This window comes from Bufo bufo, chromosome 3 (genome assembly GCF_905171765.1).
Source record: "Bufo bufo chromosome 3, aBufBuf1.1, whole genome shotgun sequence".
Classification (NCBI taxonomy): domain Eukaryota; kingdom Metazoa; phylum Chordata; class Amphibia; order Anura; family Bufonidae; genus Bufo; species Bufo bufo.
The window spans coordinates 448,714,493-448,741,009 of NC_053391.1; the positions used below are offsets into that span (position 1 = coordinate 448,714,493).

The following is a 26,517-nucleotide window of genomic DNA, read 5'->3' on the forward strand; positions in this document are numbered from 1 at the left end:
TACCGTCAGGGAGCTGGTGGCACAAGGGGGAGTGGAGCTGGTGGCACAAGGGGGAGTGGAGCTGGTGGCACAAGGGGGAGTGGAGCTGGTGGCACAAGGGGGAGTGGAGCTGGTGGCACAGGGGGGGGGGAGTGGAGCTGGTGGCACTGGGGGGGGGGAGTGGAGCTGGTGGCACAGGGGGGGGGAGTGGAGCTGGTGGCACTGGGGTGGGGAAGAGCTTGTGGCACTGGGGTGGGGAAGAGCTTGTGGCACTGGGGTGGGGAAGAGCTTGTGGCACTGGGGTGGGGAAGAGCTTGTGGCACTGGGGTGGGGAAGAGCTTGTGGCACTGGGGTGGGGAAGAGCTTGTGGCACTGGGGTGGGGAAGAGCTGAAGGCACTGGGGAGAACTTGATGCACTTGGGCTGATCGCACAGGGGGGAACGAAGGGTGTTGGGGACTGATGGCAGGGGGTCTGATGAGTTTTTATTAATGCATTTTTTCTTAGATTACTCGATTAATCGTAAAAATAATTGGTAGATTACTCGATTGCTAAAATAATAGTTAGCTACAGCTCTACCGTCAGCAAATAACTATATAGCATGGGGATGAGCGATGGCATAGCGATTGCTCCTCCCCATGCTGCGGAGGAGATTGCTGCATGTAATAGCAACGGTCTCCTCAGCCAGCGAGCAGGCGATTGCCGGGAAAGAACGCTTCCCTCCTGACAACTGTTTGCCACATCAGGCTGTGTATTACAGCCTTTAGTGACCCCTCTAATGAAGCAAATTGGCATCTGGCAGAAGCCATTGTTTTAGTACCATAAATCATAATATAATTACTAAGCATTACTTTCCCTCAGAGATTTACTCATACCTGCTCAGTAGTGCTATGTACAGATAATACTCTTTACTACATGTCATCAGATATACAGTGCTGCCCATAATTATTCATACCCCTGGCAAATTTTGACTTAGTTACTTTTATTCAACCAGTAATTTTTGACGGGAAATGACATAGGTGTCTCCCAAAAGATGATAAGACGATGTACAAGAGGCATAATTGTGGGAAAAAAATAATTTCTCAGCTTTTATTTACATTTGAGAAAGTGTCCAGTCCAAAATTATTCATACCCTTCTCAATAATCAATAGAAAAGCCTTTATTGGCTATTACAGCAATCAAACTCTTCCTATAATTGCAGACCAGCTTTTTGCATGTCTCCACAGGTATTTTTGCCCATTCATCTTTAGCAATGAGCTCCAAATCTTTCAGGTTGGAGGGTCTTCTTGCCATCACCCTGATCTTTAGCTCCCTCCACAGATTCTCAATTGGATTCAAGTCTGGACTCTGGCTGGGCCACTCCAAAACGTTAATGTTGTTGTCTGCTAACCATTTCTTCACCACTTTTGCTGTGTGTTTTGGGTCATTGTCATGCTGAAATGTCCACTGGTGCCCAAGGCCAGGTTTCTCTGCAGACGGCCTGATGTTGTCGTTGAGAATCCTCATGTATTGCTCTTTTTTCATGGTGCCGTTTACTGTGATTAGGTTCCCTGGTCCATTGGCTGAAAACACCCCCAAAGCATTAGGTTCCCACCACCATGTTTGACAGTGGGGATAGTGTTCTTTAGGTTGAAGGCTTTTTCTTTTTTTACGCCAAATGAAGGAAACCTCATTGTGACCAAACAATTAAATTTTTGTTTCATCTGACCATAACACAGAAGACCAGAAGTCTTCTTCTTTGTCAAGATGAGCTTTTGCAAAGGCCAAGCGAGCTTTTGTGTGCCTTATCTGGAGAAGTGACGTCCTCCTTGGTCTGCCAGGGGTATGAATAATTATGGGCAGCGTTGTAGGTGCTTGTGGACTACTCCTTGGAACAGTTTTGGTCTAGCTGTTTCAATGGGTTTGTGCTCTGCTGCTTTATATGTTTATTGTGTGCCAAACACCATTGCGGGCCGAGAACTTAGTGATGTACTTGTTCGCAGTAGCTGACTGTTTCTTGCTAATAGAAAGTGTTTGTTCTCAGACCAGTGAAGCGGAAGCCTTTTTGATGAACCTTGCAGAAGAAATTCAGCGAAGGCTAGAATCAGCTAAAATGAAAGGCAGGAAACTTACGCTGAAGGTTATGGTGCGAAAAGCCGGGGCCCCCATAGAACCTGCAAAATATGGCGGTCATGGAATATGTGACAACATTGCAAGGTGAACATTTGCAATTACATTGTAATTAAGTATTATAATGTTTTATTTCACTGGCCGATGGCTAACCAGCCATTCAGGCACCATAATGGCTAGCTGAGATTAAGTAGCAGCATGAAGAGCCTCGTGAGACTTCTGAGACACATTGTGGCCAAACTGGTTTTGCTTTTTTAACTTTGTTGTACTTGTTCTTTGTGATTTTTCACAATAATCAGGGCTAATCTCGCATTTCCTGGTAATGGCAAGTTGTCCCTATGACTGCCTATCTTTCTGCTTCACACAGGGCTTTTTGATTAAACAGAATCTATCACCCCTATTTTGGACCATCATCTACAGTAATACATGAGTAGTACTGCAGATAAGGAGTCCAGATTGCTATTTTTTTTTACTTTTTTTACTGCGCCTCCACCCCCACCACAGTTCCCCCACTGTCAGAGTTGCTTTGAAAGGCATTGTCAGGACTGCTGTGCATGCGCATGAGTCCTCTCCATTAGGTTAGAACAGCTTAGCAGTCCTGACTGTATTACAATGCAGTTTTGAATGCTGACATCGGGGGCAGTAGAAAAATAAAAGAAATAGTGGTCTGCAGTACTACTCATGTATTACTGTAGATGATAATCCAAACGCGGGGTGACAGATTCCCTTTAATACAGACATTCATTTATCATTAGCAGCTATTAGATAATTTTATCCCTCGGTGCATCTACTGACACTTTGTCTTCCGGTTACCCAGGTCAGTGACTCTGGACCAAGCCACAGATAGTGCCAAGTTTATTGGCAAAGAAACCGTGAAAATGTTTCAGTCAATGAAGCTAAATGTAGCAGACATGAGAGGGGTAGGTCAATTAAATAATAATACTTTCTCTCCATATCAGATCCTATGTGTATATGACTGTGATTAATACTACATGTCTGAGTACATGTATTGTCTGACATGTAGCCTGTACATTATCCCAGAAGGCTTATGAATTACAACTTCTTGTCCTCTTAAGGTTGGACTTCAGATGCACCAGTTGGTTCACACAAATGTATCTAATGGAGGTTCCTTCTCATCAAGATCCGGTCTGTTGTCTGGAGCATCCCGTTCACTAATCAATATGTTTCAGGAAAAGAGGAAAATTAAGCCAGTCATGGAAGAAGATGGCAAAAGAGGTAATCTCATCAGATCAAATAGTGTTTTTATCTGGCAATTGTACAAATAAAGTCTTCCAACATTAGAAAATATTTGTATCCCAAAAACAAGGCACATAATTCACGTTTAAAGAACGTTCGTCGGCAGGATCGACCCTATTAAACCAAGAACTGTGTATGTTACAGTTGGTTACGTGCAGAGAGATACTACCCCTCTTGTTCATATATGTGGGCCTGTTTTGGTGAAATTAAACTTTGATTCCATATGCTAATGATGGTTTCAGTGTGTTGCGGGGCAGGCCTAGCCCCTTGAAGCACCACAGCTCCTCCGCCTTCCCCCTTAGCCAGTCCAGAGTGACAGGGCCAGGCACCATCATTGTCCTCCTGCCTGGATCTGTAAACACATGCATGCATAGATGTTTCTACAACTGGCACCTGGGCATCCAAATGCTAAGCTGTACTGTGCATGTGCTGATTGAAGATTCCCAGGTGCATGCGGGAGATTACAGGGCCAGACAATAGGACAGTGAGGATGCCTTGCCCATTCACTCAAAAGGAGGGGGAATGGATAAGGAGGGAAGGTGGAGGAGCTGTGTTGTTCCAAGGGGCAGGCCCAGCACTGATTAGCATGTGGAATCAAATACTTATTTCTCAGAAACAGGGCCATGCATTTGAACAAGACAGGGGTCTTTCATAATGAGTAGTGTTAGGCGAACTAGTGTTTTAAAGTCCGGCGTACAAGGTTCGGGTTATCTAAGAATTCTGTTATGGATTCCGCTGTTATGGTCCGTGATAGCGGAATTCATAACAGATATCTTGGATAACCCGAACCTTGTACGCCGGACTTGAAAACACAAGTTCACTTAACACTAATCATGAGGTGTTCAAACTATTATTTACTCATGTATTTTCTCTGTTTGCCTCCACAGTCATTGTTGCTGCTTTTGATGTTGAAATTTCATCTGCCTCAGACACGTGTGTTTCAGTCTTATCTAGCCACAAGAATCTTACTTCTAGTCAGGATCCAAGCACTAGCAAAGCAGAATCTACTGGCCGGAAAAATGGCTTCCATTCCCCAATCAATGTGAAATCAAGAGTAAATTTTACAATTGAAGTCCCATCCCCTTCACAAGTAAGTTATGGTTGGTGATTATAATGATACAAGACTAATATAATCACACACATTGTGGGTGCCCTGGGGTAGGTCTCTGTGAGCTATGAGTTGTTATTTTACTTTGTAACATTTGTAGGTTTTTAATAAGAGTCCCTTTGTTGTGTTTGTATTTTAATCATTTGTCTAATGATGAAAATCTTGGATTGCAGGTCGACCCATCGGTCTTAGAAGCACTACCCCCTGATATCAGGGAACAAGTGGAGCAGACGTTTGCCCTTCAGCACAAATTGCCCCTTAGTGAAGGCAAAAAAGAAAATGGTTGTAGTACAATTGGTTTACAAGAACAGCCGGTGGCAACTGTCCTTCTACAGATCCCATCACTTTTTGATCAAGCAGAAGAATCTGGAATTAATGTCATTGCTCTTCCAGCTTTTTCACAGGTAGGACCATAGTCTTTTTCTGAACAAGGGCATTGTGAAATTGTTCTTGGCAACCACTCACATTCGAGCCATTTTATGGTTGTGGATTGGAGTGAACAAATGAGGCTTATTATAGAAAGTGGAGTCGTCAGATAATCAAAGGTGGAAAATTATGATAAACAGGAAGGGTTCCTGATCTTATATTGAAAGATGTAGAGTAATAAAAATGACTGTACGAATCACTTTTGTTTCAATCAGGTGGATCCAGAAGTGTTTGCAGCCTTGCCTGTTGAACTCCAGGAGGAGTTACGAGCTGCATATGGTCAGAGAAATAAACATTCTGAGAGCAACATGGGTAAGTTGAAAATATGTTAAACTAAGTAAAATGAAGCCTTCCCCAGCAGTCTTTGTCTGCCATTTCTGCTGCTGCTGCTATTATCACTATGATTATCAGTTATCATAGGACTTTTTTCAGTGTCCTATTTTGTTTTTTTATCTTCTGCAGTTCCCAAAAATGCTTTGCTCCAGCTCAAAAAACCACCACTGAAAGTAAAGAAAAGGAGTCGAAAGAAGATTCAAGTCAGCCCTACAAAAAAGATGCAAAGTCCTTTAAAAAACAAACTTTTTAGCAGCCCTGCTAAAAGTTTTTCAGCAAATGGGAGTCCTCAAAAAATGAGAGATGCCCTTCTCAAACAAGAAGCCATACCTCAAGTGCAGTCTCAGGTAAACTACATTATGTTAGTTTTGGATAAATATTTTTCGCAGAATATATTTGTCTGCTTTGCATTAAAGAAAAAAAGGTTAATTTTCCCAAACTAACCACGAGTTGAGACTCCATTCTTAGATATCTATTTTATGTATAATTTATAGAACTGTTATAGCAATTATTGGATAATAACGTACATACACTTATGTTTTTAGGTTGAAATAGGTCCTTCGACATCAAATGCTCAAGGCTCCATGCCTGAAGGATGCAGTTCTTACAGATCAAAAGCGCCTAATCTGGCCGGTGCTATTGAATATAATGATGTGAAAACATTGCTGAGGGAGTGGATAACTACAATTTCTGGTATGCTCTGCAGAAAACAAGCGTTATTGAAAAAAAAAAAACTGCTTATACATGTATAGTATAGGTTATACATGTAAGTATTGGATATTCCATTTGGAATAGTACCCTAACAATATTGCGAACTCAATTCATATAGAAAGAGTCATGACATTGATTAGCACATGGGCAAAAAGGATATACAAATATTGATGCAATAACATAGCATTTAGCATATTTACAAAAATCTCGAAATATAGAACAATAAAATAGTAATGTGATTGGGCGTTTCAAGTCCTGGAATGTATAGCTGATAAGAGTAGTGAGTCAGAGAAGAACACCACGAACCCCAGAGCTTAGTGAACGTAGAAGGTCAGCCTCTATTTCCATAAAGAATATTTGATATAGAATAATTGTATTCACCAGGCTTCCCATTGAGTGAGTGAGGGACTTCTATCACCCATCCGCCTAAGAGGAATGGCTTTACGTGCCAAAAAGAGTCTCTCCGAGAAAGATCCTGGTATGATGTGGATATATAGTCTCATGCAAGAGGCCAAACAAACAGAAGGATGAGTATGGAGAGTTAGAATCTCAGAAAGAAGTTTGACTGCATCTTCCCAAAACGCTCTAATATCAGCAGAGCCCAGATTAAATGCCAGAAATCACCCCTATCTGCAAATCACCAGTGATGCCTAGAATGGGATAGTCTTCCCATTCTAAACAATCCTATTGGTGTTACGTAGCTCTGGTGTAGAATTGGATTAGCATATTGTTAATAGCAGGGGAGACAGTAAAATGTCAGAAAAATCTTCAGAAGTGAGAGTAGGGATCACTGTCTTCCACTTGGTTTTAATTACTGAGTAGAAGTAAATTTAGCTTCTAGTAAATAAGTATATAACTCCAATATTGGAGGTGGAGCAGCAGGCAACCTCCTGCTGCAGGCAAACTCAGAGGCGTTTTGTCATGGAGATAGTTTTATTGTGGGCCATTTATTTTCTGCACATCTTTCCCCAACTTTTCCAAGCCAAGGAGAAAATTTTTATGGCAGTTAATGCTAAATTAGGTTCATGGTCGTGAGCGGGAGCTCTCTTCAGACAAGTTTAGCCAGGCCCCTGAAAAGTCTGTTTTAGTAACTTCTTGCATTCTCCATGTAATAACAATATTGGAGCAGCTAAACTTCTAGCAAGAATAATAAAAGGAATGGCACAATGTGAAGTAATAAGAATAGATGCTCCATAAGTGGTGTTATATTGGAACATGCAAGTAGTTACTAAAACTGACATGTTAGGTTAGATGACAGGTCCTCTTTTATCTTTTGAGCTGCAGGATTTCAGATTTGCAGTACCACCCTTACCCCACAGACTACAGTACTTGTTACTGCACCTGGGAGCTCTCCAAAATTCTCTAGCAGAATTTTCGAAGGACCGCACAGATGACTTACACACCTACAACCCTGATGTCAAAAATGTACCATGCCTCCTGGTGTAAGCTTGAGTATTTTCTGTAACAAATGAATTTGGATATTGCTGTATAAGCTGCTCTCTGATAACATGTGTAACACATACCGTACTTTTTGGAATATAAGATGCACTGGACCATAAGACGCTCCCACAATTAGAAACATAAAAATAGAAAATACAAATTTTACTGTATGTATCCTTTGGTTGATATACAGTTGACATGGTGGAGACACAGTACAAAACCAGTTCCTCACACTGCCAGCCACAGTCATTGCCAGCCAAAAAGCCCCCTGACTATGCCAGTCTCAGTACACCATGAGTATGTGGGCCACAGTACCTCATCACATTGTGTTGAAACACTGTGGCTTGCATTGCCTCATCACATTAGCAGCCCTAATGCCTCCTGACTACCTGATTGTCACTCAGTGCCCCCTGGCTATGCCAGCCACTGTACCTCATCACAGTGCCCCCTGACTATTCCAGGTCCCATACCACTATCATTATTGGAGACAGCCTTGCTGCCTAAGCCTTCCCATTCAGAAGCAGCAGCCGAAGTCTGGAGTACTTCCATGGATCTGTCCCGTGCACAGCATGGAGGGGGGCATGGCTACAAAGGTCCTGGCAGGGCAGACACTGCACATATTCCCTCTGCTGTGTGTACCAGTGTGTGTGTTATTTGCACACTGAACAGTCACACTTTACAGGACTATGTGTGTAAGATGTGACAGTTCAGTGTGATACCACACAGTTTATGTCCACAGAGCACAGTTCATGCTGCATCCTCCCAACTGCACTGCCAGGACCTCTCGGTAATGGAGCTCAGAGTCTCCTGCTTCTAATGCCAGCATTTGGTCTATTAAAAGCACCAGAAGCTGGCGGCACAGGATCGAGGAGAGAAAGTGTGTCTAATAGTCTGGAAAATGTGGCACCTGCAAAGTATTATACATAACTAGGACCATTGCTGTTTATGGTGACTAGTCAGATGCTTGGTTTTATTATGATTGGTGGTTTTGTGCATCACCTTTGTTCTTCTGAGCTTTACCTTTTAGAACAACCCCCAGTGCGTTTGTCATGTTCTGAGTTACTTAATGCTGGTGCTATACAGCAGTGTTGGCTGCGACATTCCTGACACTATCAAAGATGGCTGTGGAGGCGTGCAGCCTTTGAACTGAATGGGCTTGCAGCACAGCAGATTTTTTGTGATTCTGGGGTTCCGTGTATGTACTGCAACACAGTGATCTTCGGTCACTCAATGCTTGTCTTAAGTCTCACAGTTCATAAGTGAGGACAAAAGGTATTGTCATCTCAGAAATAGACCACAACCTAGGAGAAAAGACAAACCCTCAGTGTGGCATCACAATAGTGCATTGCTTAGGCAAAAAGGATTAAAACTTGATTGCAGTCTACGTAAACAAACCTCAGAACTTTAGGTTGGTTAAAACATGTCACTATCCACTTTTAATAGATTTCATACATGTACCCCGAATCCTTGCTTGAAGAGTGTTCTCCAGGACTATAACCTTGATGGACTTGTATAATCATCACAGCCTCTCCACTGTGCTGATCAACAAAGGTTTCTGAGGTTGGACCCCCACCAAAAAATGATGACCTGTGCCAAATAAGTTTCCTTTTGACATATGTTCAGGAGGTTTCTTTAAAGGGAACCTGTCACCGGGATTTTGTGTATAGAGCTGAGGACATGGGTTGCTAGATGGCTGCTAGCACATAAGCAATATCCAGTCCCCATAGCTCTGTGTGCTTTTATTGTGTAAAAAAAAGATTTGATACATATGCAAATTAACCTGAGATGAGTCCTGTCCCGGAGAGGAGTCAGGGACAGGACTCATCTCAGGTCAATTTGCATATGTATCAAATCGTGTTTTTTTTACACAATAAAAGCACACAGAGCTATGGGGACTGGATATTGTGGATGTGCTAGTGGCCATCTAGCAGCCCATCTCCTCAGCTCTATACACAAAATCCCGGTGACAGGTTCCCTTTAACACTGCAGTCAACATACACATTCTAGTCACATTATTATGGCCACAAAGTAATATCCAGAGCAACTGCTTAGTGCAGCATGGACAGCAGCTAGACAGGCTGGGAGTGATTCAGTAAGGTCCTGGGAGGTTGTCACAGGTATCTGGAGCTGCAGCTGCTGGAGGGTGCATGGGGGAGAATCCACAGATGCTCAATTGGGTTGAAGTGTGGGGAACTAGGCCACCAGAGTAGTACTTGGAAGGCTTATTCATGCTCTTCCAACCAATGCCGGACATTTCTAGCTGTGTGACATGTTGTATTGTTTTGCTGAAAGATCCCATCCACCCCAGGGAAGACAATCAGCATGCATGGTTGCACGTGATCTGCCAGGATGGATTCATACCCAAACAATTCCACAAAAACATTCTCCAGACCATAATGCTGCCACCACCAGCTTGTGTTCTTCCAGAAATGGTTGCAGGGTGTTTGTTCTCTGTTTTTCTTGCCTGACATGCCAACATCCGTTCGATGAAGCAGAAAATGTTACTCATTGGAGAAGACAACCATTTGCCAGTCAGCGAGGTCTAAATCTGATACTGCCATGAAAATGAAAGCCTTTTCTGCTGATGCAACTTTGTTAGCACAGGTGCAGTGACCATCAGTCTGCTTTGGAGCCCCATATGCAGTAGGATTAACTGAACTGTTGTTTTAGACACGTCTGGTAGCATCCTGGTTCATTTGGGCAGAGAGCTGCTGTGAAAGCCAATAATCACCCCTTTTACCCAAGACAGCAACGAGGGATATGTGTGCAGACAGTCTATTACACACATTATATACCCACCAAGCCAGCTCACAACACGTAACTTCCTTCACAAGCCACGCACTGCTGATGTCAAAAGTAGGAAGTAGTCATAATAATGTGACTCGACTGTGGAACAATCTTCCAAAATATGCAATTCTCATACAAAGATGCGCCAAAAGCAAATCAGAAACAGTGTGAAAAGAGCCCAGTGTGAGCGCCATTTGGATATGTTGAATTATACGAGTTTATTTAATCGATAATAATGGCTTATATTTCTCACCAGATCCTATGGAAGAAGATATATTGCAAGTAGTGAAGTACTGCACTGATCTAATTGAAGAAAAAGATTTGGAAAAATTAGATCTGGTTATAAAATACATGAAAAGGTAACTTGTTTTCTATCACAACAGAGAGAATCAGCTTGTGTAATATTAATAATAGACCATATAGATGTTTTCCCCTTTTTTAGCGTAGTTTACTAGAGGAAAAGCATTAAATTGGAAAAATGAGAGCAATGTGGGAGATTTACTAGGGGTGCATTCACATCACCGTTTAGCTTTCCGTTCTTCTGATTAGTCAGAAGAAGAGAGGGAAAAAAATAGGATTCTGTAAAACAACAGATCCAAATGTCATCCATTTGTGCCATTTCCGCCTGAGATCCATTTTTTTTTTAGACGGGGGAAAAAAAAGTCCTGCATGCGGTACTTTTGTTTCAGTCTTAAAAAAACGGATCGAAGACTGAAATGGCTCAAACGAATGACAACTAGTGCAATAGGATCCGTTGTTTTACAGGATCCTGTAAAAAAAAAAAAAAAAACATCCTATGCATAACTGATGCAACAGGATCCAGTTTTTTTTTCTCTCCTTCTGACGGATCAGAAGAACGGAAAGCTAAACGGTGATGTGAATGCACTCTAACTCCATAATGCAAAATCATGTGTCATTTGTGTTAAGGAGATGTATGCGGTGGTCTCACGTGCTGAGCCCGCTCCATGAATGACAGATGCCATTTAACATAGCTGACGCCTGCTAACATTGCCTTTACACCTAGTAGCTCTGCCCTCTCTGCAAAGGCCATGCCCCCTGCACTTTGATTACGCCGATCAGCTGTATGGGGAGTCGGTTCGCACGTGCCGTTTCTCTTCCTGCTCACAGTTGTATGTCTGTGGAACAGCAGTAGCGGACACGAAGAGAAAAGGGAGACTGCACGTGTGATCCCGCGTGCGCTGTCTCCCCATTCAGGTGATCGGTGGGGGTCCCGGGTGTCAGACCCTTTCCGATCTGACATTGATGACATAACCTGAGGATGGGTCATCAATAGAAAAATCCCAGACAACCTCTTTAATAAATATGGCTTCGTTTTAACTGTCTAGATCTTACAGTATTAGTAAATCTGCCCCGGTCTCTTCACTCAACTTTGCAACATCGTTTTTATCAAGAAAATTATCAGATTAATAATAATTTTGTGAACTTTTATTTTCTGACAAAAAAAATGAAAAAAAAAAAAAAAAAATCCTACAATTATAGGGTTCTTTACTTATGGTACATCCCTTTCTATTAAGCACTGCCAGTATTTTGATGACCTATACTCTAGTGCTGGGTCATTCGCGACTGATTCGGTACAAAGCCGTCTTCTTTACCTGAATGATGGGAGCTGGCTCCCAAGTGAGTGAGCTGAAAACACAGACTGGGCAGACACAGTGACCATCTGCAGAGAATAAATAAGAGAGGCAGGGTTTCAGGGAGGCATCAGTGGCCCAGCCCTACTAGTCTCATGATGATTTAGCAACAAACATTAGATTACATTATACAAGAAGTGAATCATACCTCCCAACGTTTGAAAAACGTAAAGATGGACAATATGTGCATTGCATTTATCGAGCCACGGCAATTTTTTTCATACTAGACCCTGCCTCTAACTCTGCCCGAAACATAACTATACACACCCAGTCCCCTTAATGCCCCCACATGAGTATTCCCCCCTTTGTGCCAGCACACAGTAGTATTGCCCACACTGTGCCCCCTTACAGTAGTTATGGCCAGATATGTGCAACCTTCAAAGGAGAAAAAACTAAACGGTAAATACTCACTCACCTGGTTCCTCCAGTGATCACAGCTCAGCTGCCAGCTCTCCCCAGCAGCAGCAGAGAGGATGCATATTGCGCTTGCTTTGTGGGAGGAGCAGAGGCTGATTCCTGGCCGGCACCGCTCCCTTCTGCACAGATCAGCAGCAAAAAGAGAGAATCTTCAGCAAAACAGGGCAAATAATAGACAGAAGAAACCAGATCAGCCCCTGTAAAGTGAGACTCTCTTAGGGGGTCATTTATTATGACCAGCGTTTTAGACTTACTGGTTTAATGCTTCTGTTTCCACATTGTTATTCCTTTTCTATTTGTGATATGGCACACTATACAGCCTGCCAATAAAAAATACTGCTAAATAAAAACCATAAGCTCTACTAAAAGAAGAGCCAAAAAAGCCACTTCTTATTGTTTAGCAGAGCCAAATGATCAGGATCATTAAGAGTCGAAATGCCCATCACTACCATCTTCAGCATAGTCCCAACATCCCATAGATGATCACTTCAGGAGTAGCTTTGGTGATGCAACTACATAGCTCGATTCATTGTGTAGTTAGACCCAGCTGGTTACTACAGCTCTGCTCCCATTCAAGTAAATAGCAGTGTTACACTAACCAACTCCACACACTATATAAGGGACACCTTGATGGGGGTGTGGGGTGCTGGACCCCCCACTGATCTGACATTGATGGCCTATCCAGAGGTTAGGCAATAAATATCAAAATCCCAAACAACACATTTAACCCCTGAGTGACCACCAGTATGACTTTTCACAGCAGTCACTAAAGGGCCGTAGGCGGGGCAGCCGCTCCTTTTTATGGCAGCACAGTTTTCTCGTGCAGGAGAGGGCAAGTGCACGACCCTAACATAGTCGCACTCCTGGTCCAATCGCCTGGACCGACAGGAGTGCCGAACTGAGCCGTTTCACACGTTCCCTACTAGCGCCGTACATGTATGGCGCTGGAGCGATGTGTAAACAGAACTGCGGCTAATTACCGTGACCGGCAATAATGCTGATCGCGGTAATTAAAGGCTTTAAATGCCGTGATCAAGTGAGATCACGGCATCTAAATGCGCAAAAACCCGGCTTCCTACCGATGCCCCGTGCGGCCAATGTGGGCATTGGTAGTTGCACTGAACACTGTAAGCCTCGCTGACTAGGCTTATAGTTTTCATGCTGCAATTCTTATTTTGGCCACCAGATGGCAGGCCAGGATAAGAAATGAGCAATTTCTAGTGTAAATCTCATTTTAAAAATCCCTGATAGAACAAAATCAAAAATTAAAAAACATTATCTATAGGCTCATATGAGCTTCAAAATCATCACAAAAAAGTTTAAATCACCCCCCTTTTCCGTATAATAAAAAAATAAATACCTAAATAACAATAAATATAAACATCATGGGTATCATCGCGACCGAAAACGACCATACTGTTAAAATATTTTTAAAAATTCCAATACGGTGAATGGCATAACGGAAAATAGGGCAAAATGGCTGACTCGCAATTTTTTCATTGCTTCTCTTACCCAAAAATACATTTATTACTCTTACCGGTAAGGCTACTTTCACACTTGCGTTCAGAGCGGATCCGTCTGGGGTCTGCACAGACGGATCCGCTCCTATAATGCAGACGTTTGCATCCGTTCAGAACGGATCCGTCTGCATTATAGCTTAGAAGAAATTTTAAGTGTGAAAGTAGCTCAGACGCATCCGTCCAGACTTTACATTGAAAGTCAATGGGGGACGGATCCGTTTGAAAATTGAGCCATATGGTGTCATCTTCAAACGGATCCTTCCCCATTGACTTACATTGTAAGTCTGGACGGATCCGTTTGCCTCCGCACGGCCAGGCGGACACCCGAACGCTGCAAGCAACGTTCGGGTGTCCGCCTGCTGAGCGGAGCGGAGGCTGAACGCCGCCAGACTGATGCATTCTGAGCGGATCCGCGTCCACTCAGAATGCATTAGGGCAGTACGGATGCGTTCGGGGCCACTTGTGAGCCCCTTCAAACGGAGCTCACAAGCGGAGCCCCGACGCTAGTGTGAAAGTAGCCTAATCTGTTTTCCATGAGCCCATGACATCACCTGTGAGAGATCCTCCCCCTTCCGGACAGGAAACGGGAACTTCCCAGATCTTTAAAATGGGTTGTCCATACTCCATCCTCAGTTTGTGACAAGATTCCTAGGACCGTCCATTTTCTAAATACAGTGAAACTTAACATACTATACATAAAAAAAGCATCTTAAATACAGTCAGGTCCATAAATATTGGGACAGCGACACAATTCTAACATTTTTGGCTCTATACAGCACCACAATGGATTTGAAATGAAACGAACAAGATGTGCTTTAACTGCAGACTGTCAGCTTTTAATTTGAGGGTATTTACATCCAAATCAGGTGAACGGTGTAGGAATTACAACTGTTTGCATATGTGCCTCCCACTTGTTAAGGGACCAAAAGTAATGGGACAATTGGCTTCTCAGCTGTTCCATGGCCAGGTGTGTGTTAGTCCCTCATTATCCCAATTACAATGAGCAGATAAAAAGTCCGAAGTTCATTTCAAGTGTGCTATTTACATTTGGAATCTGTTGCTGTCAACTCTCAAGATGAGATCCAAAGAGCTGTCACTATCAGTGAAGCAAGCCATCATTAGGCTGAAAAAACAAAACAAACCCATCAGAGAGATAACACAAACATTAGACGTGGCCAAAACAACTGTTTGGAACATTCATAAAAAGAAGGAACGCACCGATGAGCTCAGCAACACGAAAAGACCCAGAAGACAACGGAAAACAACTGTGGTGGATGACCAAAGAATCCTTTCCCTGGTAAAGAAAACACCCTTCACAACAGTTGGCCAGATCAAGAACACACTCTCCACAATCAAGAGAAGACTTCACCAGAGTGAATACAGAGGGTTCACCACAAGATGTAACCAATTGGTGAGCCTGCAAAAGCAACCAAAGAGTTTTTTAAGGGAAAGAAGTGGAGTGTTATGCAATGGCCAAGTCAATCACCTAACCTGAATCCGATTGAGCATGCATTTCACTTGCTGAAGGGAAAATGCCCCAAGAACAAGCAGGAACTGAAGACAGTTGCAGTAGAGGCCTGGCAGAGCATCACCAGGGATGAAACCCAGAGTCTTGGGATGTCTATGCGTTCCAGAATTCAGGCTGTAATTGACTGCAAAGGATTTGCAACCAAGTATTAAAAAGTGAAAGTTTAATTTATGATGATTCTGTTCCATTACTTTTGGTCCCTTAACAAGTGGGAAGCACATATGCAAACTGTTGTAATTCCTACACCGTTCACCTGATTTGGATGTAAATACCCTCAAATTAAAGCTGACAGTGAGTTAAAGCACATCTTGTTAGTTTCATTTTAAATCCATTGTGGTGGTGTATAGAGCCAAAAATTTTAGAATTGTGTCGCTGTCCCAATATTTATGGACCTGACTGTATATGGCTGTCCGCATATTTCTTCTTTAAGACCACTTTTAACACTATATACATAAACATACGTATGTATTTTATATAGCGGGAATGTAGGTGGGCTCATGGAAAACAGATTACCGGTAAGAGTAATAAATGTATTTCCATTACGCCCCATGACAGCACCTGTGAGAGAATAGACTAGATAATTTTTAGGGTGGGACTACTGCCTGTAAGACTTTTCTCCAAAAGGAGAAGTCCTTAGCAGAAGATAGATTTATAATGTTTATAAAATGTGCTTGGAAAGCTCCAGGTAGCTGCTCTACAAATTTGGTCAATTGTGGCACAGCCTTTTTGTGCCCAGGAAGCTGCTGTAGCCCTTGTGGAGTGGGCCGAGAACCCTGAAGGTCTGCTGAAAAGTAGGCTAGACTTCTAGTTCTCATTATCCATCGAGCAATCGTATGGTTAGTAACTTTTAGGCCCTTGTTTGGTCCCTGGAACTGAACAAATAACTGAGGGGCTTTTCTCCACTCTTTCGTTAAGTCTAAGTATTTACACACGCATCTCCTTACATCTAGTGTATGGAATTTTTCCTCACCTTCATTTTTGGGATTCTGGCAGAAGGAGGGCAAAATGATTTCCTGTAACCTGTGGAAATCAGAAACCACCTTAGGTAGAAAGGCAGGGTCCAGTCTCAACACAATTCTGTCCTCCAAGATCAAGGTATAAGGAGGGGAAGAAGATAAGGTGGAAATCCCCCCTACCCGCCTGGCTGATGTAATGGCTACAAAAAAGGCTCTCTTGTAAGACAGCTTTTTTCAAGGAGATTGAGTCTAATGGGTCAAAAGTACTTTGTGTGAGCATGGAAAGAACAATATTTAAATCCCAGGGAGACTATCTGGGTTTAGAGGAGGGATTTAATCTAATTGACGCCTTTTATGAATTGTTTGATCCATGGATGAGATGCCAAAGTACAGTCGAACAATACACTAAGGGCAGAAATCTAGGTCTTAATTTCTTATTGAGGCCTTCCTGTAAGAAACTTAATATCAGTGGGATCTGTGGTGGAGCTGACAGATCCAGATCCGAGCCTGCAAACCTAATAAAGGTTTTCCAGACTCTCAAATAAATGTCGGTGGTAAGTTTTTTTCCTAATGGCCAGTAGCGTTTCTACTACCTTGTCTGACAAACCCCTGGCTTTAAGGAATTTCCTTTCAATATCCATGCTGTTAAGTGTAGGTTCCCTATCTCGGGCTGATGAAGGGGTCCCTAAAACAACAAATCCTCCCTCTCTGGAAGTATCCAGTGGTCTGAAAGAGACCGCTCCCTTAACCAAGTAAACCATACTCTCTTCGGCCAATAGGGGGCTATTAAAATTACGGTTGCCTCTTCCCTCCTTATTTTCTGGATCACTCTGGGCAAAAGAGTGAGAGGTGGAAATGTGTAAACTAGATCTTTGCCCCGAGGTTGTGACAGTGCATCGATCCCCTGGGCCTGATCCCTTGGGTTGAGGGAGAAAAACTTCTTGCATTTCTTGTTTTTTCGTGAAGCAAACAGGTCTATCGATGGGGATCCCCAGAGATGTACTATTTGTTCGAACACCACTTGCCCTGACTGACCTTGTGCCTGCTCAGGAAGTCTGCCTGAGAGTTCTCTGACCCCTTTAGATGTACTGTTAAAATAGAACAGACTTCCCCTTCTAACGACTGGAAGATCTTGGGTGACAAATTTTGTAATTGAGGAGACCTTGTCCCCCTTCCTGCCTGTTGATGTAGGCTACCACTGTCACACTGTCTGACAGAATCCTTACATGCCTGTTTTTTAGGGAGGGAACGCATTCCTTCAGAGCACAGTATATCGCCCTTAGCTCTTTGTAGTTTTGAGATTGTTGGCTTTGAAATACTGACCACTGTCCCTGGGAAAACCCCAAAACTGAGCCCCCCACCGCTGAGGGCTGGTGTCTGTTGTGATAAGAGGATTGTCCTTTATCCATTCCACCCCTTGACTCAGGTTTTCTAACCTTGTCCACCACATCAGGGAGTTTTTTATCGACAAGGGTAGCGGAATTTTGAGATCTAGTGAAAATAAGTCCTTGTCCCAGAGAGAGAGGATGTGCATCTGAAGAGTTCTGGATCTGAACTGTGCCCATTTTACCGCCGGTATACAAGATGTCATTAATCCTAGAATTGACATCGCCTCCCTTAGGCCTCTTTCACACGAGCGTGGCGTGTGAGGGCCCGATAAGATGTGGGTGCGTTGCGGTAAAATACGCGATTTTTCTGCGCGAGTGCAAAGCGTTTTAATGCGTTTTGCACGCGCGTCCGAAAAATCGCCATGTTTGGTACCCAGACCCAAACTCGGGCTTCATCACTGAAGTTCGGGTTTGGGTTCGGTGTTGTGTAGATTTTATTATTTTCCCTTATAACCATGTTATAAGGGAAAATAATAGCATTCTGAATAGAGAATGCATAGTACAATAGGGCTGGAGGGGTTAAAAAAATAAATAAATAAGTAAACTTACCTGCTCCATAGCTGCCGGTCTCTGTTCTATCTTCAGGACCTGGCAAAAGACCTGTGGTGACGTCACTGTGCTCATCACATGGTTCATCACCATGGTGAGGGACCATGTGATGTGACGTCACCACAGGTCCTTAGCCGGCAGCTCAACATTACAGAAGACAGAGATCCGCAACTATGCGAGCAAGTGGACTCGGTGAGTTAATTTTTTTATTTTTAAACCCTCCATCACTATTTTACTTTGCATTCTGTATTCAGAATGCTATTATTTTCCCTTATAACCATGTTATAAGGGAAAATAATACAGATTGGGTCCCCAGCCCGATCGTCACCTAGTAACCATGCGTGAAAATCGCACTGCATCCGCAGTTGCTTGCGGATGCTTGCGATTTTCACGCGGCCCCATTCACTTCTATGGGGGCCAGCGTTGCGTGAAAAACACAGAATATAGAACATGCTGAGATTTTCACGCAACGCACAAGTGATGCGTGAAAATAACCGCTCGTGCACAGCCCAATAGAAATGAGTGGGTCCGGATTCAGTGCGGGTGCAATGCGTTCACCTCACGCATTGCACCCGCGCGGAATACTCGCCTGTCTGAAAGGGGCCTTAGAGTGGTCATTCTGGACTTGCTGAATTCCCCTATCCTTTGTTGTATTGACCTAAGCTTCCCCATCGGGAGGTAGGACTTTTGGGATAGTGAATCTAGCTGAATTCCCAGGAAGGTGCACTGGTAACTCTGCGTCAGACACAATTTCTTTCCAGTTTATAATACAGCCCAACTTCATTAAAGGGACACTGACAGGCCAAATCAGCATATATAGTTATATATATATCACATTACAGGTCTTATACAGTCTATTAAAAGCATCTAAGTATCCCCCCTGTCCACGTTCTAAATACCGAAATATCTCGTCACCAATCTGCCCAAGGGGCGGCGTTTCATCTCAAAATGCGCCCAGCCAGCCGCTCCCAACTGCCGTTCTGAAGCCCCGCCCAGCTCATCAATATTCACTTCGCTGGGCGGCGGATATAACTCTCCCCAGCCCCTAAACAGCTCAGTAGACATAAGTATGGGGGTCAAAATATGGTGATGTAAATATTTATTACATTTATTTTTACACTAGACAGAAAAAACTTGCACATCTGGGGTATCGTAATTGGAGATGAGTGAATTTCATATTTAGAAATTCATTCACGCTTCGTTTGGTGGTAAAAGCAGAACTGAGTTATGGATTCAGTTACCACGGACCATAACAATTCTATGATGGAATGCCTTCAGAGGCATTCCGTCATAATAGAAGTCTATGGGCTGCAAAACGGATCCGTCCAGTTTCTGTTATGCAGGGGAGTCCTCTCCGTAAACTTTTTTTTTTCCCAATTCCACCCCATTTGGAATTTTTTTTACCGCTTCCCACTAAATTTTATGCCATAATGGTGGCATTAGAAAGTACAGGGAGAAGGTGAGCTTGAGAAACAAGCCATTGAGAAACAGGGCAGTCTCCTCCTCCCTATACCGATGCTAATCATTAGCATACCAGGTGGGAGAAGTGAACAGGGAAACAGAGCGGCGCCCATAAAAAAATAGTAAGCCCTACATAACATGCTACTTATTTCATAATGTCTGGACCCATGAAACAGTCTTTATTAAAAATATGGAATCCTTTTTCTCGTACATTCCATTGGGGGACACAGACCATGGGGTATAACGTAGAGGTATTAGTAGCAGGGACACTATGCAAATATAAAAGAGCTCCTCCTCCTCAGGCTATACCCCCAGGCTCCACCAGGAGGAACTCAGTCTTTGCTTAGTGTCTGGTAAAGGAGGATGACACTTATTGATTCTACTCCTGTTTTTTATTTTTTCTGGGTGGGGACACAGGTCGGCATGGCGCCTTCCTGGTCCCCCGTGGAGTGCCCGCCACCGTCTTTTGGACGCTGCCTGGCTGCCTCCATTTTCCCCCAAGAAGACAAGTGGATCCGGGCTCGACCTGTTAGCTCCGGCATCCCACCAGCCCCTGGGTCACCTGCTGCTGCCGCCCTCCATCCAGAGCACTGTACTCAGGTGAGTCAGATGTCTGAAGAGGTGAGCCCTGCTGGTACAGAACAGAGGGAGAAGACTGCAGGAGCAGATAAGTATGGCTTCCCCTCCCCTCCCTATGGGATCTGGTGGCGGCTGGCTGATCAACTTCCTGACACTGATATCTGGGGAATGGATGGGCCGTCTGAGTGAGCTGGGAGATGGGTGTTTCGTTCTGAAAGGGGCATCTTGAGGCACTATACCATGATTATCTCCCTGCTGGGTCTCTTTGACACTGCTTTCTCTGCAACCGCTGGTGCCTGCCATGCCAACCCTGATTAGGGGCGGAGTTTTCTCTTCGGCAGCTCCCGACCAGCGGTGGGCCCCCCCGCTTATTCTGAGGGCCTCAGACACTGGGGGTCAACCACCGGCCTTCATTAACACCCGCCACGCCGCTTTTCAGCGCCGGACGCCACTTTTTCATAAAGCGCGCACGCTCATTTCGCGCTTCTATGACGCGTCCTGGGGGCGGAGCCTCTGCTTTTCCGGTGGACGTCTGTGTGTTGCCTGGGTGGTAGGACTTTTTAGCCCTTTTTTTCTTGCTGCATCTGGCTTTGGTTGCCATCATGCCTAAGCCTGGGACCCCCTTAAATCTGCCAAGACCTCTTCTCAGATCCCAATGGGGTCCTGTATGAAGTGCCTCCTGCCCTGTCCCTGGACAGGATCATCCCTCTCCTCCTTCTCTTGCCCAGTCCAGTTCCCCCCCCTGTCCCTGCGGTTCCCGCTTGGGCATCTGCCATGTCCAGCGCGGCTGCTGATTTGGCTTTAGTCGCCAAGGCAGCCATGTCCTTTATGGAACATAGTATGGCAGTTTCCAATCCTGTGGCGCCAACCACTCAATCTCCTCTCAGTGGTTCCCGCAGAGGACGCCTGACTACTAAGAGGCAGTGTGAGCGGCAGCATCCCTCCTCGGATGACTCAGTTTCCCCCCCTCGTCTAGAGGCGCGTTCGGACAACTCAAACCCCCCAACTCCCCCCCTAGGGAGCGCAAGTCTGAAGGGGAATTGTCCGGCTCGGACGAGGTCATGGAGCGGGACCCCTCGCCTAAGCTCTCCACCATGGTGGCGGCTGTCCGTGACACTTTTAATCTCCAAGGGGATTCTCCTCTTTCCACTAGTCGGGAGTTCGCCCTTTTTTTCCGTCCAAGAAGCCGGAGGCTGCCGCGTTTCCTGTCCATGAGGAATTTTCCGCGATCATATCCAGAGCCTGGGACCGTCCTAATCAAAAGTTCTCTGCCACCAAACGCATGGATATGCTTTATCCTTTTCTGGCTGACAGTGTGGAGAGGTGGTCTTCTTCCCCCAAGGTGGATCCCCCGGTGGTCAGATTAGCCAAGAACACGGCCCTCCCTGTCTTAGACTGCTCCTCTTTGCTGTACCCGCATTTCAGCCCTCTCGGTCATTCGCAGAGAAGTCTGGTTAAAGATGTGGGACGCCATCGCCTCTTCCAAACGTTCCCTTTCTAATCTCCCCTTTGGGGGTTCCAGACTTTTTGGGGCTCAGCTGGATGAGTTAATCTCTGCTGCCACTGGGGGCAAGAGCACTAATCTTCCCCAACCCAGGTCCAAGCGCCCCTTTCGGACCAGGTCCTCCGGTTCCCGGTACCAGTCCTTTCGCCGCTTCTCTTCTAGTACGACGTCGCCTGCTTCCTCCGCTGGGGGGGTCTCAGGACTCCCGTAAAAAGCCCTCCTTCAAGCCTCAGCCTTCCTGGCGCCAGAGGGCACAGTCGTCTCGCCCTGCTGCTCCCAAGCAGTCTTCCGCATGAAGGAGCGCCCCCACCCCTCGTGGTGGGGGGCCGCCTACTCTCTTATCAGCAGGTTTGGAGGGCTCATATTCAGGACACATGGGCTCTAGAAATTGTAACATCAGGTTACAAGATAGAATTCGCGTCCAGACCGCCGGAACGTTTTTTTTTCCCTTCTCGTGTTCCGGGGGATCCGGCCCGAGCCTCGGACCTCTTGATGGCAGTTTCCTCCCTTCTGGACCGGGGTGTTATTACCCCAGTTCCCCCAGAGGAACAGGGCACAGGTCCCAAAGAAGGAGGGGTTGGTGCGTCCGATCCTGGATCTAAAGCTGCTCAACAAGTTTCTGCAGGTGCGGAGGTTTTGAATGGAATCCCTTCGCTCCGTTATTGTTTCTCTTCTTCCAGGGGAGTTCCTCGTGTCCGTAGACATCCAGGACGCCTATCTCCATGTCCCGAACGCAGAATCTCACCAACGATTCCTGCGCTTCGCCATTGGTGGCTGGCACTATCAGTTTGTCGCCCTTCCTTTCGGGTTAGCGACCGCCCCTCGGGTCTTTACCAAGATCCTAGCGCCGCTCATGGCGCTTCTTCGCACCAGGGGCATTCCTTTGCTGCCCTACCTGGATGTCGTCCGGGCCCTGAAGGTGTATCTGACGGCTACCGCCTCCGTTCAGACTCCCTCTTTGTGATTCCCGAGGGACCTCGTAAGGGTCTGGCGGTTTCCAAGGTCACTGTGGCGCGATGGATCCGCTCGGCTATCTCCGCGGCTTATCACGCTCGTGATAGGGTTCCCCTGACTGGGATTACCGCTCACTCCACTAGGGCGGTGGGAGCTTCCTGGGCAAGGCGCAATCGTGCCTCTGCGTCTCAGCTGTGTAAGGTGGCCACCTGGTCGTCCTTACATACTTTTACGAAGTTTTATCAGTTGCATTCGCTGGCTTCGGCTGATGCGGTCTTTGGCCGCAGGGTTTTGCTGGCTGTGGTTCCTGTTTGACCGTTGGACGTTCCTCCTGGCGGTGCTGATATTTTTTCCCACCCCCATGGACTGCTTTGGGACATCCCATGGTCTGTGTCCCCTAATGGAATGTACAAGAAAAGGAGATTTTTTTTGTGAAACTCACCTGTAAAATCTTTTTCTCGTCTTTTCCATTGGGAGACACAGCTCCCACCCATTCTGCCTGTTGCAGGAGGGGTGTTCAGTTCTGTTTGTGGTTGGACCTCATGGGCTTTGGTCCGATGGCTTCCATTATTTTTTTTTCTTGTCTCCTTCTCCTACTGCTTTTGCAACGCCTGAGTTCTCCTGGTGGAGCCTGGGTGTATAGCCTGAGGAGGAGGAGCTTTCTTTTATATTTGCATAGTGTCCCTCCTACTAATACCTCTAAGCTATACCCCATGGTCTGTGTCCCCCAATGGAAAAGATTTTACAGGTGAATTTCACAAAAAAAAAATCTCCTTTTTCTGTACATAGCTGACATGCTGTAGCAAAAGCCTGTGGAATTTCTGTGTTTTCTGGCATCTGGGGAGCAGACGGACTCCTTATCTCTACTCTTTGACATTATAGAGCAGTAGTTCTTACTGATAAGAATGTGGCTTAAATAAGTGTTTATGACCTCTTAGTAGTTTAGAGATAAGGGTAATTAGATGACCCCACAAAGTGAAAGTACCATTCACTGTTAGAAAAGCAGTTAACCCTTTGACACAATGGCTCAGCCTTTATTAAAAAAATAATAAAAAGAAAATGACTTTTTAGGCCAAAAATGAGTAAAATGCAATAATCAACAAAAATTGCATCCAAAGGTGTTTATAGCCTTTAAGTTAATCAGTCCCGCAAAAAAAAAGCCCTCATAGGGCTACATAGATAGAAGAAAAAAATCATCCTTGGAAGGAGGCGGTAAAAAAAAAAAAAATAATCACTTGATCATTAAAGCCACTAAGGGGTTAAGAGCTGCCTTATTTTCGCCCATTTCTAAATAATAAATCTTGTATATTACAATGAATGACCGTAGTACAATCATGTGGATTTTCTGTAATTCTGAATGATTTTCCTGTGTTCCAGGTTAATGCAACAATCTGTGGAATCCGTGTGGAACATGGCATTTGACTTCATTCTGGACAATGTTCAGGTTGTTTTACAGCAGACTTATGGAAGCACGCTGAAAGTGTAAAATGCAATGAGAAGCACAACATCCCAACTATCTGGGATCTTGTGGAGCATTTGCATGATTTTAAAGCTTAAAAATCATTTTAAATTTCTTTTAATAAATAATTTTGTACATTTTCTTCATAAAGTGCCAAATTTGTCAGTATTGCATGTAAATATGTGTTTCAGATTCCTTTATTGTAGTATAGGCTATTTACAAATCGTTTGTTTATAAGAGTTTTATGGATTTTTACAGTGAAGTGTTCACACATGTTTAATAAATAAAAGTGCAATACAGTTTCCTTCTTAATGACAACATACACTTGCCTAAATATCAAGTTACAATACCCCAGATTGTCTTCGCTTTTTAACGAGCAACATAACCTGTAATTGTGTACCCTACATATACTACAGACTTATGTCAGTGCTGGTATCTGCATTGAATTACATCTGTGTTCACACGTTTACTCTAACCTAAACACAAAGCTAATATAATGGAAACATTTATCCTTTTCTCTAAATCCATTCCCAATCTTGGTTTTCAAATACCAACCAAATCTGCAGTTTCTGCTCTTCTCAGCAGAAACTGCAATAACGGAACACATGCTAAGGATTCACGTACATATTTTGCATTGGTATTTGTAACATCACAGACTTATCTCAATTTAATAAACCATGAAAGGTCCTTTTTAAGGGGATAATGGAAAGATAAGTACCTTTACTTGCTAATGCTGCCACCCTGACTGATTATTTTATTTTTAAATATCGCTCCTGCACTCCACTGTATTCCCCTGTAGTTTTCCCCCCTCACTATGCTAATACTGAGCATCGGTACAGGGAGGAAGAGACGCCAGGGTTTCACAATGGGCGTCTCCTTCTCCCTGTACCGATGCTCAGTATTAGCATACTGAGTGGGGGTGTAGGGGGGGGAGGGAGGTGTGCAGGAGCGATATATAAAAAAAAAAAAATCAGGCAGGGTGGCAGCATCAGCAAGTAAAAGGTACCGTATATACTCGAGTATAAGCCGACCCGAATATAAGCCGAGGCCCCTAATTTTACCCCCAAAAAATGGGAAAAATTATTGACTCGAGTATAAGACTAGGGTACATATAGCATCTTATGCTGGTCCCCCTCATGGCCCTATGTGTCCTAAACTGCGTACATAACTGGCTTTGTGTGTAAAGTATTTTACTAGTGTGTAAAACAATCTCTCTCCTATTGATAACATGGCCGCCTCTGTACTCACTGTCACTATGAATGCACTACAGCGAGCTGGCCGGCGCGTGACTGACGTCACTTAGTAACGCTCCTCCCACTTCAGGAAGCAGGAGCGTTACTAAGTGAAGTTAGTCACGCGCCAGCCGGGCCGCTCGCTGCAGTGCATTCATCGTGAAAGTGAGTACAGAGGCTGGACCTGTTATCAATAGGAGAGAGATTGTTTCACACACTAGTAAAATACTTTACACACAAAGCCAGTTATGTGAGCGGGGCCCCTTCATATATAATCGCAGCATTTTCGGGTCGGCCAAATCGCTCCTACTGGGAGCTTAACAGAGGTGCCGCGCGGACGTGCTGGGAGCTGACTGGAGCAGCTGTAAAGGTAAGTAACAGCTTCTCCGGCCCCCAACATGTCATGGTCTGTAACATGTAAGTTGCCATAATACAGACCTAGACTCGAGTATAAGACGAGGTGGCTTTTTGAGCACAAAAATATGTGCCAAAAAACTCGTCTTATACTCGAGTATATACGGTACTTATCTCTTAAAGAGGACCTTTCATGTTTTTTTTTTTTATTAACACATTAAGGACCGGGCTCATTTTCACCTTAAGGAGCAGGCCATTTTTTCCAACTCTGACCAGTGTCACTTTATGTGGTGTTAACTTTAAAACGCTTTGACTTATCCAAGCCATTCTGAGATTTTGTCACACATTGTACTTCATGACACTGGTAAAATTGTCAAAAAAATTCATTTTTATTTATTTAAAAAAAAAAAAAAAAACTTTACCAAAAATTAGCAAATTTCCAAGTTTTAATTTCTCTACTTCTAGAATATACATAGTAATACCTACAAAAATAGTTATTACTTTACATTCCCCATATGTCTACTTCATGTTAGGATCATTTTGGGAATGACATTTTATTTTTTTGGGGACGTTACAACGACACCCTCAAGGTATTTAAAACTGATTTTACAAATGTCGTTAACCCTTTAGGTGTTCCACAAGAGTTAATGGCAAATGGAGATAAAATTTCAATTTTTGGCAAATATTTAATTTTTTCCAGTAACAAAGCAAGGGATAACAGCCAAACAAAACTCAATATTTATTGCCCCGATTCTGTAGTTTACAGAAATGCCCCATATGTGGTTGTAAACTGCTGTATGACTAAATTGCAGGGTG

General features: G+C 44.2%; 1 protein-coding gene across 1 annotated transcript in view; it reads left to right on the forward strand.

Moving 5' to 3' along the window:
• The window catches only part of REV1 (REV1 DNA directed polymerase), a 65,817-nt gene extending 41,409 nt beyond the window's left edge, over nt 1–24,408 (forward strand). Inside the window, exons 9-18 of the mRNA XM_040425092.1 lie at nt 2,001–2,173; nt 2,904–3,006; nt 3,163–3,322; nt 4,231–4,433; nt 4,625–4,855; nt 5,093–5,189; nt 5,340–5,557; nt 5,756–5,903; nt 10,405–10,507; nt 24,034–24,408. Coding sequence (XP_040281026.1) covers nt 2,001–2,173; nt 2,904–3,006; nt 3,163–3,322; nt 4,231–4,433; nt 4,625–4,855; nt 5,093–5,189; nt 5,340–5,557; nt 5,756–5,903; nt 10,405–10,507; nt 24,034–24,142 — 1,545 coding nt within the window. The 3' untranslated portion in view covers nt 24,143–24,408. The remainder of the gene's footprint in view (nt 1–2,000; nt 2,174–2,903; nt 3,007–3,162; nt 3,323–4,230; nt 4,434–4,624; nt 4,856–5,092; nt 5,190–5,339; nt 5,558–5,755; nt 5,904–10,404; nt 10,508–24,033) is intronic.
• Nucleotides 24,409–26,517: the final 2,109 nt, after the last annotated feature.